The 17,467-nt window shown below is 36.7% G+C and overlaps 1 protein-coding gene across 7 annotated transcripts in view; it reads right to left on the bottom strand.

Moving 5' to 3' along the window:
• The window catches only part of Bltp1 (bridge-like lipid transfer protein family member 1), a 181,760-nt gene that overhangs the window by 95,131 nt on the left and 69,162 nt on the right, over positions 1-17,467 (bottom strand). For all 7 annotated transcript variants that reach the window (XM_070022544.1, XM_070022549.1, XM_070022547.1 and 4 more), the window contains exons 25-31: positions 16,040-16,159; positions 14,517-14,797; positions 12,158-12,408; positions 8,916-9,174; positions 7,069-7,906; positions 4,299-4,369; positions 2,306-2,479 (exon numbers count right to left, since the gene is read on the bottom strand). In XM_070022544.1, the coding sequence (XP_069878645.1) occupies positions 2,306-2,479; positions 4,299-4,369; positions 7,069-7,906; positions 8,916-9,174; positions 12,158-12,408; positions 14,517-14,797; positions 16,040-16,159 (1,994 nt within the window). The remainder of the gene's footprint in view (positions 1-2,305; positions 2,480-4,298; positions 4,370-7,068; positions 7,907-8,915; positions 9,175-12,157; positions 12,409-14,516; positions 14,798-16,039; positions 16,160-17,467) is intronic.

Here is a 17,467-nt window from a genome sequence, read left to right as displayed (position 1 = left end):
TTTCGTTTGTACATTTTTTGTGTGTGTTGTTACTGGAGCTTGAATTCAGGGACACATGCTTTCACTTACCATTTTTGCTCAAGGCTAATGTTCTACCAATTGAACCACACCTTCATTTTCTTTCTGCCTGTTAATTGGAGTTAAGCATCTTTCATATATGTCTGCCAAGGCTAGCTTTGAACCTTGATCTTCAGATCTCAGCATCCAGGGTAGTTAGGATTATAGGCATAAACCACTAGTGCCTAGAAATATTTCATTCTTTTTATGACTGTGTACAGACAGCACTTACCTATTCATCAACTAGTGGACACAAGTTATTTCTATTTCTTAGCTACTGTGGATTTTGCTAAAATGAACAAGAAAGGCCTATCTCTTCAATACACAGTTTTCATTATCTTTTGACATATATGTAGTATTGGATTGCTGGATCAGAAGACTAATTCAATTTTTTTACTTGTTGCAGAACCTCCATTCATAACTATACTTACTTATAATCCTACTAACAGCGTGTCCTTTCCTTTTTTTGTAACAATCATTTTTACAGGGGCGAAGTGGCATTTCATTGTGTTATTTGGCTCTCGGTGACTAGTAGGGTTGAGCATGTTTTTAATATGCCTACACCATCCATCATTTATCTTTTTCTGAGACATGTCTATTTAGACCTATTTGCCCATTCTACCTTTTTTTTCTACATTTTCTGGAGTTTCTTATTCATTCTGGGTTATCAACCTTTTGTCAGATGAATTGCTTACATTCTCCTTTTCAGTAGATTGTCTTTTCACTTTATTGAATGCTTTGGCAAGCATAAACTTTTTAATTTAATTTGTTAATGTTTGCTTTGTTCCCTATGCTTTAGTGGGTCTTGTCCAAAATATCCTTGGCCCATTCAACTTGAGTATTTCCTCTATTATTTTTCCTGTTAGATACATAGCTGCTGGCCTTATATTTAACTCTTTAACCCACTTGGTTGATTTTCATACTATTTAGCCATACTTCCAGTCCTTCATATTTACTGGCTATTTTGAGCTAGGCTTGCTTTTTGCCCTGGTCAACAATCTTCCTTTTTATACTTCCTGCCAAAGCAAAGATGACAGGTACATACCACTGCACTTCAGCTTTTTCCATTCACATGGATCTCAGCTTCTCACATAGCTAGGATGACAGATATGTGCCACCACACACAGCTATTATTTGAAAAGGTATCACTGAATGTATTTCGTAGGCTAGCCTCAAACTTCAGTTATTCCCATTATAGTCTCCCAAGTAGTTAAGATTATAGAAATGAGCCATCCTATCCAGCAGGATATCATATAAACTATGAACCTTTCCATTTAAAGAAGACTTTCATTAAAACTGGTCCCCACTGAAGCCCTTCTAAACTCTTCCATCAGAGCTCAATGTTTTCCACAAAACTTTCTATTCCATTATATTCCATCCTGGCTTTTATTCATATAAGCCTTACCTCTAGGGATAGACTATAGTTTCCTTGCAAGACAGAGTACCTATTATTTCCCTTTTATGTGTTCATTAACTAGATAATATAGTGAGAATATGAAACAATGTCATTCCCAGGTGTTTGATAACTTTATGCTTATTAATCCATATAGAAATATATGTGTGTGTATATGTGTGTGTATCTACTTAAAAAGTAAGTAAACAAATAAGGGAATATATATATATTATATATATTTTGTATATATATATAATACATTGTAATATAATTTTGGTTGAGAGAATAACAGATGATTAACTGAAACAGAGTTCTTTTTTTTAATCCTAAATTAGTGGGTAATTCCACTCTACATATGTGTACAAATTGCAAGGATGGTGCTGAGACACATTGTTAGAACAGATCACTCACTGATCAACCAATTGCTACATGTGTAAACTTAATACCTCCATGAAACACAGATCTTTAAAGGCATTTCCATTTTCACATAACTAAAACAAGTACACTAAAATGAATTTCTTTCTTTTTTTTTGTCGGTCGTGGGGCTTGAACTCTGGGCTTGGGCTTGGGCGCTGTACCTCGGCTCTTCAGCTCAAGGCAAGCACTCTACCACTTGAGCCACAGCACCACTTCTAGTTTTCTGAGTGGTTTATTGGAGATAAGAGTCTCATGGACTTTCCTGCCTGGGCTGACTTTGAATGTGATCCTCAGATCTCAGCTTCCTGAGTAGCTAGGATTACAGGTGTAAGCCACCAGCGCCCAGCTACAAATTTCCTCATTAACATAGCATACCATATAACATCATATCCATGTGTCATTTAATAAAGGAATAGTTGTATTTGTAAACATTAATACCTGTCTAATGCCTCAGCCACCAGTGGAGTCAGAACAATACCAACAGCTCCTTTTACTTCTACTATGGCCGTTGTCTTGGTCTGAGAGACTGGCTGATCCAAGGTCCACTCTTCGGTCAATGTCTCATCATCTGTATGATCTACGATTTTCTTTTCCAGTGGGGTATATGGTGTGCTATTCAATTTAAAAAGCAAAGCATGTATTTAAAAAAAGATTGAATAGTAGTAGAAGTTGGAGTTCCTTAAGGTGAATAAACATTTCAATGGTATCTACTTCAACACAATATTTCAGCAAGTTGGACTTACTATATCATGCCCTCAATACTTTTCAAACATAAGCCAAACCATGTACTAAAATGCAAAATGGCAAAGAAACCAATATATTCAACAATAAAAGTATACACAATATTGCATTCTTATTAAATATTGGTATGCCAAGTTCTGATTTTCATAGTAGACTTAATAGAAACTATACTAGCTCTCAGTAAATGCAGCCAAAGTCATAAAAAGCAAAGGAACTACATAATTTGAGGTAATTGGTTGTGTTTTTGCATTATTGGGGTTTGAACTCAGGGCCTGATACTTATCAGTCAGGTTCTCTAACCATAGAGCCTAGCTCCTAATAACTCTTTCTGCTTATTTGTTGAATAGGTCTTAACTTTTTGTCCAGGCCAACCTATACTGTGATCCCAACAACATCTCCTCTGTAGCTGGGGATCACAAGCATATATCAGTATATCCACATTTTTATTGGTTGAAATGTGAATCGCAGTATCTTTTTATCCAGAATGTACTTGAAAAGCAATCCTCCCAGCAGTATGGAGGTTCCTCAAAAGACTTCACATAGATCTCCCCTATGATCCAGCAATCCCACTTTTGGGCATTTACCCAAATGTATACAAACAAGACCACACTAAAGCTACCAGCACAACTATGTTTATTGCAGCATTATTTACCATAGCTAAGATATGGAACCAACCCAGAAGCCCCTCAGTAGATGAATGGATCAAGAAAATGTGGTATATATACACAATGGAATTCTATGCCTCCATCAGAAAGAATGACATTTCCCCATTTGTTAGGAAATGGAAAGGCTTGGAAAAAATTATATTAAGTGAAGTAAGCCAGGCCCAAAGAAACATAGGTCCCATGGTTTCCCTTATTTGCAATATCTAGTATAGGTATGAGTCAAGCGGAAAAGATCAGATAATGTGATGTTAGGAAACCGAACCCTTAAATATGTATTTTAATGTCTTCGTTTCTTTCATGCATGTGTTTCTAACGCATTTATAAGATTATTTCTTTGTTGCTTTGTATGTCCCTCCCCCACAGTGTAACCCCCGCTTTCACTTTATTTGATGTCAGTATAACATGTGGAGGAGATGGGGACAAACAAGTCGTTTAAGGATTTTAGGTGGACCTGTTGTAACAAGGAGAATTACAAAATGTCATGTCAAAGCAAGCTTTACAATGTCGGTGTGTGTGTGGGGGGGTATGATTGGGTGGGGGGGAGGGGGGAGGCTGGGAAGGGAGGTGAAGGGTAAACAAAGGAGGAGGCTGCAATGCTTGGTAAGAAATGTATGCATTATCCTGCCAATGTAATTGTAACCCCTCTGTACAGTATGTTCTCAAATAAAATAAAATAAAATTAAAAAAAAAAAAAGACTTCCTTTAAGGGAAAAAAAAAAAAAAAAAGCAATCCTCCCAACTTGTGGCTTCTGCACAGCTGAAATTATATAGGGCAGGAACCACTGCACCTAGACAATAGTAATTTATTCTCAAACTAAAACCCAAATTCAAGTCACTAAAGAAGACTCTGTTTAAAGTTAAAACTACAAAATTTTTAGCTGAGCATGATAGTGTAGTCCCAGCAACAGGAGCACAAGGATCCCTTGAGCCCAGAATTTCCTGGGTAGCCTGGAAAACATAGCAAGACCTTATCACTAAAAAAAATATAAACAACAACCAAATAAAAATAAGTAATTCCTACTTACTTTGAACTTGATCCTGAAATCTGCATGCCTCTATCTAACAAGGAATTAGCTGTGAGCCCCTGTTTGATAACCTAGGATAAAATAAATAATATTTATCATCTAGAACTTTAGTATTATTTCTCTAATTTTATGACTGACAGATTTTGATATATTCAATATCAACAGAAAAAATTAAAAAATCACGAAACAATTCAACTGGTAATTTCAATTTTTTCCCACTATGCCTGTCAGTGGGGAAACATCTTCTCTTGCTTATTCAGGGCAAAGTCCTCCAGTTTCAGGAGATCTGACTGTTCATTTTCTGTAGTTTAAATAAATAATACAGCAGCAATGAAAGTAAAAGGGTACAACTAACACAAGATTTTAAATGTCTTTCCTCCAGAGTTCTTTCATTTTGCTTTCAGGACCGGGGTTTGAACTCATCACCTTGCACTTACTAGGGAGATGCTTCTACCACTTGAGCTATGTTCTCAATCCTTTTTGCTTTACTTATTTTGAGGATATGAAGTGTCACATTTATCCCTAAGCCAGTCTTGATTATGATCCTCCCATTTGCTTCCCATAAAGTTAGGTATACACTACAATACCCAGCTTTTGAGATGGGGTTTCATGAACATTTTGCTTATGTTGGCCTTGACCTATGATCCTACTGCTCAAAAATCTCTTGAATTGCTAGTATTACAGGTGTGAACCATCACATTCAGTCTGTAGTACTAAGTTTTTCTGATGTCATTTCTTTTTTTGTTTTGCTGGCAAACCAACTTTTAGGTAGAAAAGAGACCCAGAGAAGTATTAAACTGTATTTTACAAAACTAGATTTTCATTTTACATCCATAAGGGATAAATAAGATGAGTAAGTAAACCTGCCTAAAGCTATAAAAGTGCTATGGGTTGTTTCAATTTAATGGAGAAAACTCTTATTTCCTAAGCTCTATTTTCCAACTTGTCAAAAAACAGAAATTCCTAGTCAGGCACTGGTGGCTCACACCTGTAATCCTAGCTAATGAGGCTGAGATCTGAGAACTTCAGTTCAAAGACGGCATAGGCAGAAACATCTGTGAGACTCTTATTCCAGTTAACTACCAAAAAGTCAGGCCAGGTGCCAGTGGCTCACATCTGTAATCCTAGCTACTTAGGAGGCAGAGATCTGAGGATCATGGTTCAAAGCCAACCCCGGCAGGAAAGTCCGTGAGACTCTCATCTCCAATAAACCACTAGAAAACCGGAAGCAGTAGAGTGCTTGCCTTGAGCTAAAGAGCGCAGGGAGAGCGCCCAAACCCAGAGTTCAAGCCTCAGGACCGAATAAAAAGTCAGAAGTGGAGGTGTGGCTCAATTGGTAGAACATCAGCTTTGCATAAGAAAAGCCAAAGGAGAGCCAAGACCCTGAGTTCAAATCCCAGTACTGGCGCACACAAATGCGCACGCACGCGCACACATACACACACCAAATGAATAAATTCCTTGACCTACCATCCCTAGAAATCCAACTAACTAGAAATTTTTAAGTGCAGAAATAATTACATACTTCCAAGATTCTGAACAGAATTTGCACTGCAAATACAATTCAGTTTTACAGAAGAAAATGTCTGTATCAATATATTGCTACATGGAATAATCAAAATCTTCACATGGGAAATGTATCTCAAACAAGTTAAGAGGTGAGCAAAATCTTAAAATCATAACTTTGCAACTCTAAGTTACTCCAATAACATTCATGATTACATTTCTATCATTAATAGGGCATCTAAATCTCTTGCAGGCCCCTGCACTGACTTCCTAAATCATCATCCACCTCCTTTCTCAATGGTGGCAAAGTACCTGAGGTCATATCATATTTCCTTAAAGGCCCTAAATTTCCCAATAAAATTAAAATTAAATTCCAACTCCTAATGCCAAAGATTGTAAGTGTTGAATGATCTGGCCCCTTTTTGGTCTCCAACCTCATCACAAACAAGTCTCCTAACTCACTACTTCTCAAGTGTGCTGACTTCTTTCCCACCGTATGGCTTTAGGAAGATCCCTGTCTGCCTGAAATGCTATGTCCTAAGTCCTCCCATCCTCAACTATTAATCATCCTTTAAGTTCCATTAAGACTTTACATACTTAATTTTAGTCCTTAACAACATAAAAATTTCCCTTATAATTCATTATCTTTAAAAGTAAGGATTTTCATGGCGGCTATTATCACTAACTTGATTTAGAGGTAGTTTTTAGCCTTTCTAAAACAGTAATTTACAGAAATACAGTTAACACACATTAAATTGTAAAAGGTCAAATACAGTAGGTAGGACTGAATAAATTCACAGTTTTAAATGAAGACAGACATTATGTCAACTTACTACTATATTACCATAAATCAAATTCCCTAATTAGCTTAAACTTGTGGAAATCATCAATAACCCTGAGATTTAACTGTTATAGATGGAGCTCTGACTTCAGAAACTTTACCAAAAACAGAATTTCTTACAGCAATTTTTAAAAACCTACTTTTCTGCTCATGCCAGTGGCTCATGCCTGTAATCCTAATTACTCAGGAGGCTGAGATCTGAGGATCACAGTTCAAAGCCAGCCTAGGCAGGAAAGTCCATGAGACTCTTACCTCCAATAAACCACTAGAAACCACTGTGGCTCAAGTGGTACAGCGCTTGCCTTGAACTGAAGCATGCAGGGACAGAGCCCAAGCCCAGAGCTCAAGCCCAACGACTGACAAAAAAAAAAAAATACTTTTCTAAATAATTATATCAGTGGAAATCACTGATTTGATTTATACCTTAAATGTTGGAATGGATAGCTGTTCAAATGATGATGAACTTTCTTCACTAGTTGGTGTATCCAGATCAAGGGGACGATGCAATGAGGACTTTGAGGTTCTCTTGTTTGTTGGGTGTTTAACTGACCAATTGATGACCTGAAACTGAGTAAGGTAAGTCTGATAACAATTCATTACAGGTTGTTGAGAAGTGATTTGTTCACTCTCTACTGTTTTCTCGCCTTCTATAACATATAGATGCTCTATAACTTCATCCTCGCCACCTAAGGCAGAAACAAATGAAGCCTGGGACGGATGAGTTTTGAATGGCAGAGTTCGAGGATCTGGAATGTTTTCTCCATGGCCAGTTAGTGGCCCTTCAACGCTGTGGTAGATGGAACCTCTACTATAGTCAATCTGCTGTGTTTGCTTTTTCTTCTTTTTTCTTCCAGGGTAAGTTCCAGGTCCTTCATCACTGCTGATGGGTTCAAATTCTTCAGCTGCTGAGAAGTAGGCTTCACTATCAGCCATGGACATGCTAGAATCCATTGATCGATACTGATGAAATGAATTGGAATCTGCTGATGGTGTGTATGGGAATGAACCAAAACTTCTCCTCTGTTTTGGTGAGTCTAGTACATTCTCATCACTACGAGAGACATCACTACTAAACTGGACTCCAACTGTAACGGGCTGTTTGTCCCCGTAAAATGCAGCAGTAAGACTCTTTGTGCTTCCAAGTCGAGTGGAACATACAGAGGCTTGGCGCTTCAAGGGAGATCTAAGAGGAGACTGACCTACTGATTTATCCTGAGTGTTAGGAGACACGGGGCTGGTTCCTGAAATTTCTGCAGGAATACTAAAAGAGAAAACAGATAAATTTCTAATTCAGGGCATAAATATAAAATAAGCATAAACTGGTATATTTATAAAAATCCTTTTAGTAATCTTCATCATTTTGCAAGCGAAAGAAAATCCAAAAATTTGTAATAACCATTCAAAGGAGCAAAACTGCATTATATGTTCATAATCCCTTGCTGTTCCAAAAGAAGCATGAGACAGCTTAAACACAATAAAATGCTTTTAAAAAATCTAGAATATAATCTTCAATCCATAACAGATACTAGTGCATGTTTAAGAGTATTTATCTTGTTCATATTTTCTGAAAGTTTGTCCAACAAACTACCTAGGAGCTTTTTTTTTTTTAATATCTTTTTTTGTTTTTTGTTTTTGGGTCCGGTTGTGGGGCCTGAACTCTGGGCCTGGGCGCTGTCCCTCAGCTCTTCAGCTCAAGGCTAGCGCTCTACCACTTGAGCTACAGCGCCACTTCCGGCTTTTTTTTCTTATGTGGTGCTGAGGAATTGAACCCAGGGCCTCAGGCATGCAAGGCAAGCACTCTACCACTGAGCCAACTTCCCAGCCCCATAGGAGCTTTTTATCAAAGAAGAGGAGCCAGTATTTTTCATTTCAACAACTGATTTAGTAGTGCCATTTACTAAGGCAGAAACAGCTAAAAAGCAGGAGATTCTGGACTGGGCTATCATGCAAGGAGGACAGTGGGCTTCAAAAGAAGAAAATGGCAAGCTAGTAAAGAGCTACAAACTAGAAGGCCAGGATCTGAATAACAGTAATAATTCATTCTGAATGATGGCATGGGAAGAATTAATTTCTGTGCTTTCCTAATATTTGAAATGAATGTGTGTATGTGTGCGTGTAACTTATTCAAAAAGGAAAACAGTAATTTCACAATACATTTAGTTACAAGGAAAAAACTCTTGTAAAGTGGGGAAGTAGAGAAGGAAGAAGTTTTTCACAGCTATTTTAAGCAACTATTATGATCAAGTTTCTAATTCTAATTGACTACTGACCTTACTTGGCCATCATCTCTTTTGGTACCATGCAAGAAATCCTTTTGAACCAAATGGTCATCGGCAACTGAAGATGGGCTTTCCTTTTCCCCAGCCAACAAAGGCTGTGCAGCACTGGAGCTACTATTCTCCTCTGAGGAAGAGGAAGAACTATGAGATCGCAAGGGAACTTGGAGACTAAGGTGTTGGGTTTTCCTCTCTCCTTCCATTCCTGCTGACTTGTTTTCCCACTCTTTCCTTTTCATACCACTTACATTACCTAAAAAAACCAAATGTGCATTAAGCAAACATGAAGGTTTCCAAAGCAATATTTTTTCAATAACAAATGACAACTTAATTGCAGTTTAAAAAATCATTTTAAAGTACAAACATGTTAAAGACCATAAATAGATATATTCTTAAGTCTAGATTCAGAATCTATAGATAGTACACTTTTTGTCTTTTTGATTCTTTCATGTAAAAATTTTCAGAAATAGCTTGGTGGTAGAGCATGAGGTACATACACAAACCACAATCCCATCTCTGGCATTAAAATGTAAAAATAAACTGCAAAGAAAGTTTAAATAACAAGAACATCATATATCTTTAATTCAGATTTAAACATTTTGACATCTAAAAGTTCAATGAGAACAGACTGTATCATTTTCCAGTCTAGATACTTCCAGTTCCTAGAACCACCTCAAACACACAAAGCACTCAAAATATGATTTGGTTAATGAACAAAAACTACTTTACAACCAGAGTAGATTACCATCATTTCAAAGTTTCAAAAAGAGTCCTATGATGTATTATATAACTGGAGGTGGAGTACACCAAGACGTAAAAGGAGAATTCTGTAGCTGCCTGTAAACCCCCTACACCACCAGTAAGAATTGTTCAGCTTTACCCTCCTCTGCCATCTCTGCATTACCCAAGAAAAGAGAACTTGTTAATGGGACAAATATCCCTTGAACACAATTCTATATGGAATTCTAGGATGGGGGAGTGGAGACTTAGGGACTTACAATATAAGTAATACTATCTACTGCAACTGTCACAAATGCAACATGCAAAATGAACAACAAAAATGAAAAGGAAAATTGGTTTACTTCTATATCACAGGAACTGAGTGAGTGGATCCTTAATTCTACCAATCTGAACTTCTTCATTAAATCCTGATAGGGCACATCTATACTTGGCTATTAAGACTCAGCAATAATAAACACATATACATGAGTAGGGACTAATTTCAATCTTCAAGGGGAGAAGGGGAGGTAGGGTAATTTAGCATTTATAACTCACTACTAAGAACCACACCAGAAGGATAGAGATTCTCTATTCAACATAGTAAGAATTATAATTAGTTTTGCTTTGTTCATTGTTAGAAAGGGAAGTTATTTTCCCTTTTGTACCATCTCTCCTTGTAGATACTCTTGAGTTTGTGGTAGTTAAGTTTCAAATTACAAAATCAAGCACTTTTTAGGATTAGTGCCAGATTTAGCAGAGAAACAAACACAGCAGTGGTACTAACTATGCACTGTGGAAAATGAACTATACATCTTGTGAGGTCAGGAGGGAAAAACTGGGAGACAGTGAAGGAAGAATTATACTCATTACCTGACTCATGTAACTGTAACTTCTCTGTGTATTATCTCTACAATAACAATTTAAAAAGGGGTGGAGGGCTGGGAAGGTGGCTTAATAGCAGAGTACTTCCCTAGCTTGCATGAAACCCTGGGTTCAATTCCTCAGTATCACATAAACAGAAAAGGCCAGAAGTTGCACTGTGGCTCAAGTGGTAAAGTGCTAGACTTGAGCAAAAGAAGCTCAGGGACAGTGCCCAGGCCCTGAGTTCAAGCCTCAGGACTGGCAAAAAAAAAAAAGAAGGCGGGGAGGAAAGGGAGAGAGATGTTGATAGTTAAAATTTAATAAATACTGTCAACTTTATTTTTTAAAGGAATATTAGTTCAGCCCCTCTGTGCAATATTGAGTTGTTTTGTTTTCTTATCACTGGATTGTAGAGCCCTTTGTTTATTGTGATGCTAATTCCTTTATTGTATATAAGATTTGCAAAACCTTCCAATAATCTGTAACTTACCCGTTCATTTTCTTGTCTTTTTAAGAGTAAAGATTGCTAACTGTGATAAAAATAAAAGAATTACCAAAGTGACTGGTTCTAGTTTCTACTGGGACATATTCTTAGCTGTAGGACTTTGTACAACTTAGCCTCAGCAAAAAGCCCAATTCTTGCCTATAAAACAAGGATAATATCTACCAGCCATGGTAACTTTGGGATTAAATAAGAAATGCCAGTGTAAACCTTTAAAGATGAACATTATTCAAATGTAACTAAATAAAGTTTTAAGAAGATAGTTAAACAGTATTTGTTTTCGCCTTAAAATATCAGTTTTAGAAAATTTCCCTAACATGTACATGATTACGTATTATTAATCAAAAAACATTTAAACAGGACTTATACAAGACAAGCTCTTTTCTCTAACAGCTTTTACACATGAGAAATAAATATAAAACTCTTAAAACTATTTCTTTTCTATTATTTTTGTCTACTAACAAAAGGAAAAATTTTTTAAATAGATTAAAGCAAAAAGACCAAATATTCATAGAGTATTAAGACTTTTATGTATTTCATAGTAATTATTACCCTCAAGTACAGGGATGCATAACTAAGAAACTCAAAGAAAATTTCATTTCTGAGTATTTGGAGAAGACACTAATTAAATCTAAAACTATTCACTTAAGGCCACTCATGCAAAACTACTGTATTTACAAAAATTATCCTAAAGACTTTACGGAAAGATCAGATTTCTCTGCTTGAAATGTTCAATTTTAGCTTCAAAAAAAGTCTTGCAAAAGTAGTTGGTAATTTGGGGCCAATAATATAAATATTCTTACTGCTAAGTTTTCCCATAAAAGATGGTAAAACAGAGAAGAAACACAACTGCTCCTAAGTGTACCTCTAGAAGCTGTGGTACAGGGAAATGATGACATCTAAGACAATATTTAGGACCAGCTTTTCAGGAAAAGCCACCTATTATCAACAACATGAGATTTGTCCCTCCAAGATTCCAAAAGGGACTACTAGCCTTATCTGGCTAGTAAATAAGTGTGGCTTATACTAAATCCTACCTAAAACATTATTCAAAAGTTAATAGGTCAAAACAACACTGAACTTCTCTCAGAATGGCACATGGATAAAAAACAACTGAAAGTTACCATAAGACATAAACAACATAATGTATTACCATCAACTACTTTAGGGATTTCTTTAGTAATAATCCACTCTCCAGGCTGTAGCAAAGATTGTCCATAATACATATCAAACTCTGCACTTGTGCTTGAAAACGCTGAGCTACTAGAAGGTGTCAACTCTTCAAGTTTGAAGAAATCTAAGCCAGTTACTGTGCCACCAAAGAACCTGCAGCCACCCAGACAACCACATTTGTTTCTGCATCTCTTATTCTTCAGGGTGTCATCTGGCCACAAAAACCACAACCTACACAAAATTCAAAACAAAAGAAACAAAAAACAACAACAGAAAAGACAATTCATTGAGAAATAAAAAAAAACTTTTGGCAGATAAATAAATACAAGTTTATTGTTAATGTATTTTAAAACAAAAATGAACATAAAAGACATTTATGTTGTGGTTTATCTTTTTAATCATGTTATTTTCTAAGAAAGTCTTACAAGGTCAAGTGAGAGATAGTACACATAAAAACCACACCATGAGCCGGGTGCTCGTAGCTCACGCCTGTAATCCTAGCTACTCAGGAAGCTGAGATCTGAGGATCACGGTTCAAAGCCAGCCTAGACAGGAAAGTCCGTGAGACTTTTATCTCCAATAAACCACTAGAAAACCGGAAGTGGCCCTGTGGCTCAAGCGGTAGAGTGGTAGACTTGAGCAGAAGAGCTGAGAGACAAGGCCCACGTCCAGAGTTCAAGCCCCACAACTCACCAAAAAAAAAAAAAAACATGAAAAAAGAAGCAATTATCAAAATCAAGCCTAGAGTATGGTATACACCTGTAAACCCAATACAATGGATGCAAAGGCAAGAGGATAGGGAGTTTGAAACCAGGCTAACCTACATAATAAGACTTTGTCTCAAAAAAAAAAAAAAGTAAAGAGCTAGAAAGGTAAAAACCTTACCTAGCATATGCAATGTTCTGGATTTAATAACCAGTACCATAAAAATATAAAAAAAAATAAAAAATAAGAACTTGAAATCCAGTTTTTAAAAAATAGCTAACATTCTCAAAAGTATTTAAAAATTTCTATTTAAAATTTTTTATTAAACTTTAGGCCAATATGTTAGGTTTTGAACAGAGTAAAATCCTAGATTCAGCTAAACTGTTGGCAAAGTAGAGCATTGCAATAAACCTAAATGAACCATTTGAGACAGCCTCAGTTACCAAGAGCTCCTTCATTTCATCAGCAAATTTTTGTCCTGCCACTTCACCTAACTGCAGACAAACAATAATTAATAAAGAAACCCAAGCTTTTTAAAAATTTGTTTCTCCATTGGGTCAAACCCAGTACTTTAAGCCAGGTACTAGTGGCTCAAGTCAGCAATCCTAGCTAATGAGGAGACCAAGACCTGGAGGATCACACTTTGAAGCCACCCAGATCAGAAAAGTCTCTTAAGTGTCCATCTCCAATTAACCAGCAGAATGTCAAACTGAAGGTATAACTCAAGTAGTAGGGAACCAATCATGAACAAGCCACTAGTATCTTGCAAAATGCATGTTCTCAGAAAAACATTCATCATACATGTACTTCCATAGTCAGATTTTTTTTGTTTTGTTTTGTTTTTTGTCAGTTGTGGGGCCTGAACTCTGGGCCTGGGCATTGTCCCTCAGCTCTTCAGCTCAAGGCTAGAGCTCTACCACTTGAGCCACAGAGCCAATTTAGGCTTTTTCTGTTTATGTGGTGCTGAGGAATTGAACCCAGGGCCTCATGCATGTGAGACAAGCACTCTACCACTGAGCCACCTTCCCAGGCCCATTTTTATAAGATGTTTTCTTATAACAATTTAAAGTTTAATGAAAAGTCAATAAAAATGAATGTTAGTAGACTGCTTTTTAACTAAAAAAGAAGCCTTCAAATTATTTGGAGAAATTAATGGGTGAAAACTAAAATTTTGTAAAATGGAAAAAATACATAAAAATGTATTAAGAATGAATGCTTTTTGCATCTTAATAGGTATTTGTATAAAAATCTCTAAATCTCTTCCTTTAGATTACTTCAAAAAATAAAAACATAAAATCAAAATGGATTCAAGCTTTATATTAGCAAAGTAAATGTTGGAAAACATTCAAAAAATGTTATTTCCTGCAACTGTACAATCACTAGAGATGAAATATTAGGTATTTAATTCAATTAAGAATCAGGGGAAGTGGTGCTGTAGCTCAAATGGTAGAGCGCTAGCTGAGGGACAGTGCCCAGGCCCAGAGTTCAGGCCCCACAACCAACCAAAAAAAAAAAAAAAGAATCAGGTCCTTCATGTTCTTACTCCATTCCTAAACACAGAATTTCTTCTACAATGATATAGGACATTTTCATCTGTATCTGAGTCTACTACAATTGTTAAAGTTGTCACCCACCTCTTAGTTCTGGCATCATGAGTTTCCAGGAAATGTCTTTGTGCTTCATGTGTAGAATGATGGACTGCGGCTAGTGCAATATCAACAGTAATAAGTCCTAAATTGGCTGACCCGGCTTCAAGCCAGTAGGCCCTCCGCAGCACAGCGGGCTGAAGTCCCACTCGGCAGTTATTTAATTGTTCAATAAACTGTCTCACTTGGAAATCCTGAATAGCAGCACTTATTCCTTCCCCAACTGTTTGATTGTGGAGATTACAGTTTGCAATCCGAACTGCACCCATCTTAAGTAGAAGGAAGAAATTAAAATTGTTCAATAATTTTAAGTAGTGTGGGAGAAACTGCAAAATAGGTAACCATTTTACACAGTGGAAGACAGGTGGAAGAAAACAGAATAGAAAGAAATAAGAAATGGGTTAAGAAAAAAGGAAAACATTTGAAAAGGGAAACAAAAAAATCCAAAAGGTAAATGCAATAATAGAAGAAATGTGGAATTTTTTTAAAGAAGTATAAATTCAAAGAAAAACAATGTAAGGAGAAAAATTAGCTGGGTGTTAAGTAATTAAAAACAACAAAAACTGACAAAGCTTAATTTGAACCAGAATTCATAAAGCAGAAGTGATAAACAAATGTTTATATTTCCAAGCAGGAAATGTAAGTATATAAAACCTAAAGATGCTAGGCAATGGGGGCTCACTCCTATAATCCTAGCTACTCAGGAGGCTGAGTTCTGAGGATCACGGTTCAAAGCCAGCCTGAGCAGAAAAGTCCGTGAGATTCTTATCTCCAATAAGCCACTAGAAAACCAGAAGCGGCGCTGTGGCTCAAATGGTAGAGTGTTCTCCTTGAGCTGAAGAGCGTAGGGACAGCACTCAGGCCCAGAGTTTAAGCCCCAGACCGACAAAAACAACAACAAAAAACCTAAAGATACATGTCAGACACATGATTTATGCCTGTAATCCCCACTCTTAAGAGACTGAGACATAGTTTGAATCAGATCAGCCAAAGGGTTGTTAAGACCTAGCTCAAAAACAAGTGGGAGGGGTGATGGCTGTCAATGAATCCCAGCTACTTTGGAGAACTATAGTACAAGGACCATAGGGAAAAGCCTATCTGAAAAACAGACTTAAAAAAAAAAAATGCTCAAGTAGAGCATTGACCTAGCAGCCATAAAGCCCTAGATTCAATTCCTAGTACCATCAAAAAATAAAAATAAAAACAAATAAAAATCTCATAAGATATTCAAAACAAAACCTTTTAAAATACCATTGCCTGAAAGGCAGTCTGCTACTTTCTACACCAGCATAAGGCAATGTCACAGTAATCCAATCAGAATAAAGGTGCTGGGAAAACTTAATGCTAGAAGAGGGCATGACTGATAAAATACTGGAAACTTTTATCTTCTGAGATCTCCTGGTAGTCTCAAAAATGACAAACTATAAATGTATGCTGCATGTCAAGACAGGAGACTTGGTTTGGTAAAATGAAAAAGAATTAGATTGACAGAGAAGTTGACAAATGTTCACCTTTATATTTGTAGCACAACCATGCTCCACAATGTAAATATCAGCTCCATCCACTGCTAAACGAGTCATAGTATACTTCAAATCATCTGAAGTTGGACAAGGCCCAGGAATGCAGCTCAACTAAAATAACAAGTATGCAATTAATTTACCACCATCAATTTACTACATGGACATCAAGTAAACTGCCTTATTTAAATAAACACATAAAACTCTGTTTACATGTACATGTTTTAAAAAGTCAGTCAAAGGGGCTGGAAAGGTGGCTTAGTGGGAGAGTGCTTGTCTCACATGCATGAGGCCCTGGGTTCAATCAGTACCACATAAGCAGAAAAAGCCACAAGTGGCTCTGTGGCTCAAGTGGTAGAGTGCTAGCCTTGAGCTGAAGAGCTGAGGGGCAGTGCACAGGCCCAGGGTTAAGACCCCACAACCAACAACAACAACCACAACAACAAAAAAGTCAGACTGGTCATTGGGCATGCAGAGGCTTAGATCTGAGAGTCCTGGTTCAAAGCCAGCCTCGGTTGGAAATTCTATGAGACTCATCTCCAGCTACCAAAAGGCAGGAAGTAGAGCTGATTCAAGTGGTAAAACAGCCTGGGCAAAAAAGCTAAAGACACCCAGGCCCTGAAATCAAACCCCAGGAGTGGCACACAAAGAAAAAAATCAAAAGTTCATTCTTTTATAATGATAAATGAAAGCATCAGTAATCAAAGCATTACCAGTTAGAAAACTAGAACCGACCTAAGTAACGATTTGTCAACTTTATTCAAAAAGGACAATGCCAAATCTAACAGACATAATATGCCTATGACTTATAACTTAAACTAAAAAAGAACAAAGTAAACAGACAAACAGAATTACAAGGTTAAAAAGAATTATATAAGCTTTCAGAGGCAAAAGATTTCTTTATGAAACCACACATGTGCATTTTATTTCATACTTACTTGCATACGTATCAACTGTTAATATTATGATGACATAGGTTAATACACAGAAATTGAATTGTACTTTCCTTCTAAAGTATTTGTTAATATTTGTTAATATTCTGATTGGAGGAAAATATACACATCACTCAATTCAATGAATTTCTGAATAAAGTAGGTAGCTTAGTAGTATGGAAAGAATAGCTCCCTGATGCTAAACCAGGACTATAAACAGCCCTTCAAGTAGTCAGTACTCTATATTGACAAATTCTCTCCATGGCATAGGGGGTGTGGAGGGGAAGAGAGAGAAGGACAGAACTAACAAACTAATTTGAGTAACAAAACCCAGGCCAATGATTGTGGGGGGATAAGGGCTCTTCTCTTTAAAAACAGAGAAAAAAAGAAAAACAACAAAGAAATCTTTTAAGTTATGCAAAGATTCTAAATCTTCACTATTAAAGGCTAAACACGCACACAACACTTGTTAAACATCAAACTGTACAGC

Source organism: Dipodomys merriami, unplaced genomic scaffold, assembly GCF_024711535.1.
Source record: "Dipodomys merriami isolate MVZ:Mamm:240054 unplaced genomic scaffold, mDipMer1.0.p SCAF_15, whole genome shotgun sequence".
Classification (NCBI taxonomy): domain Eukaryota; kingdom Metazoa; phylum Chordata; class Mammalia; order Rodentia; family Heteromyidae; genus Dipodomys; species Dipodomys merriami.
Note: the sequence above shows the minus strand (reverse complement) of the source record. Positions and strands in the feature narration are given on the sequence as shown.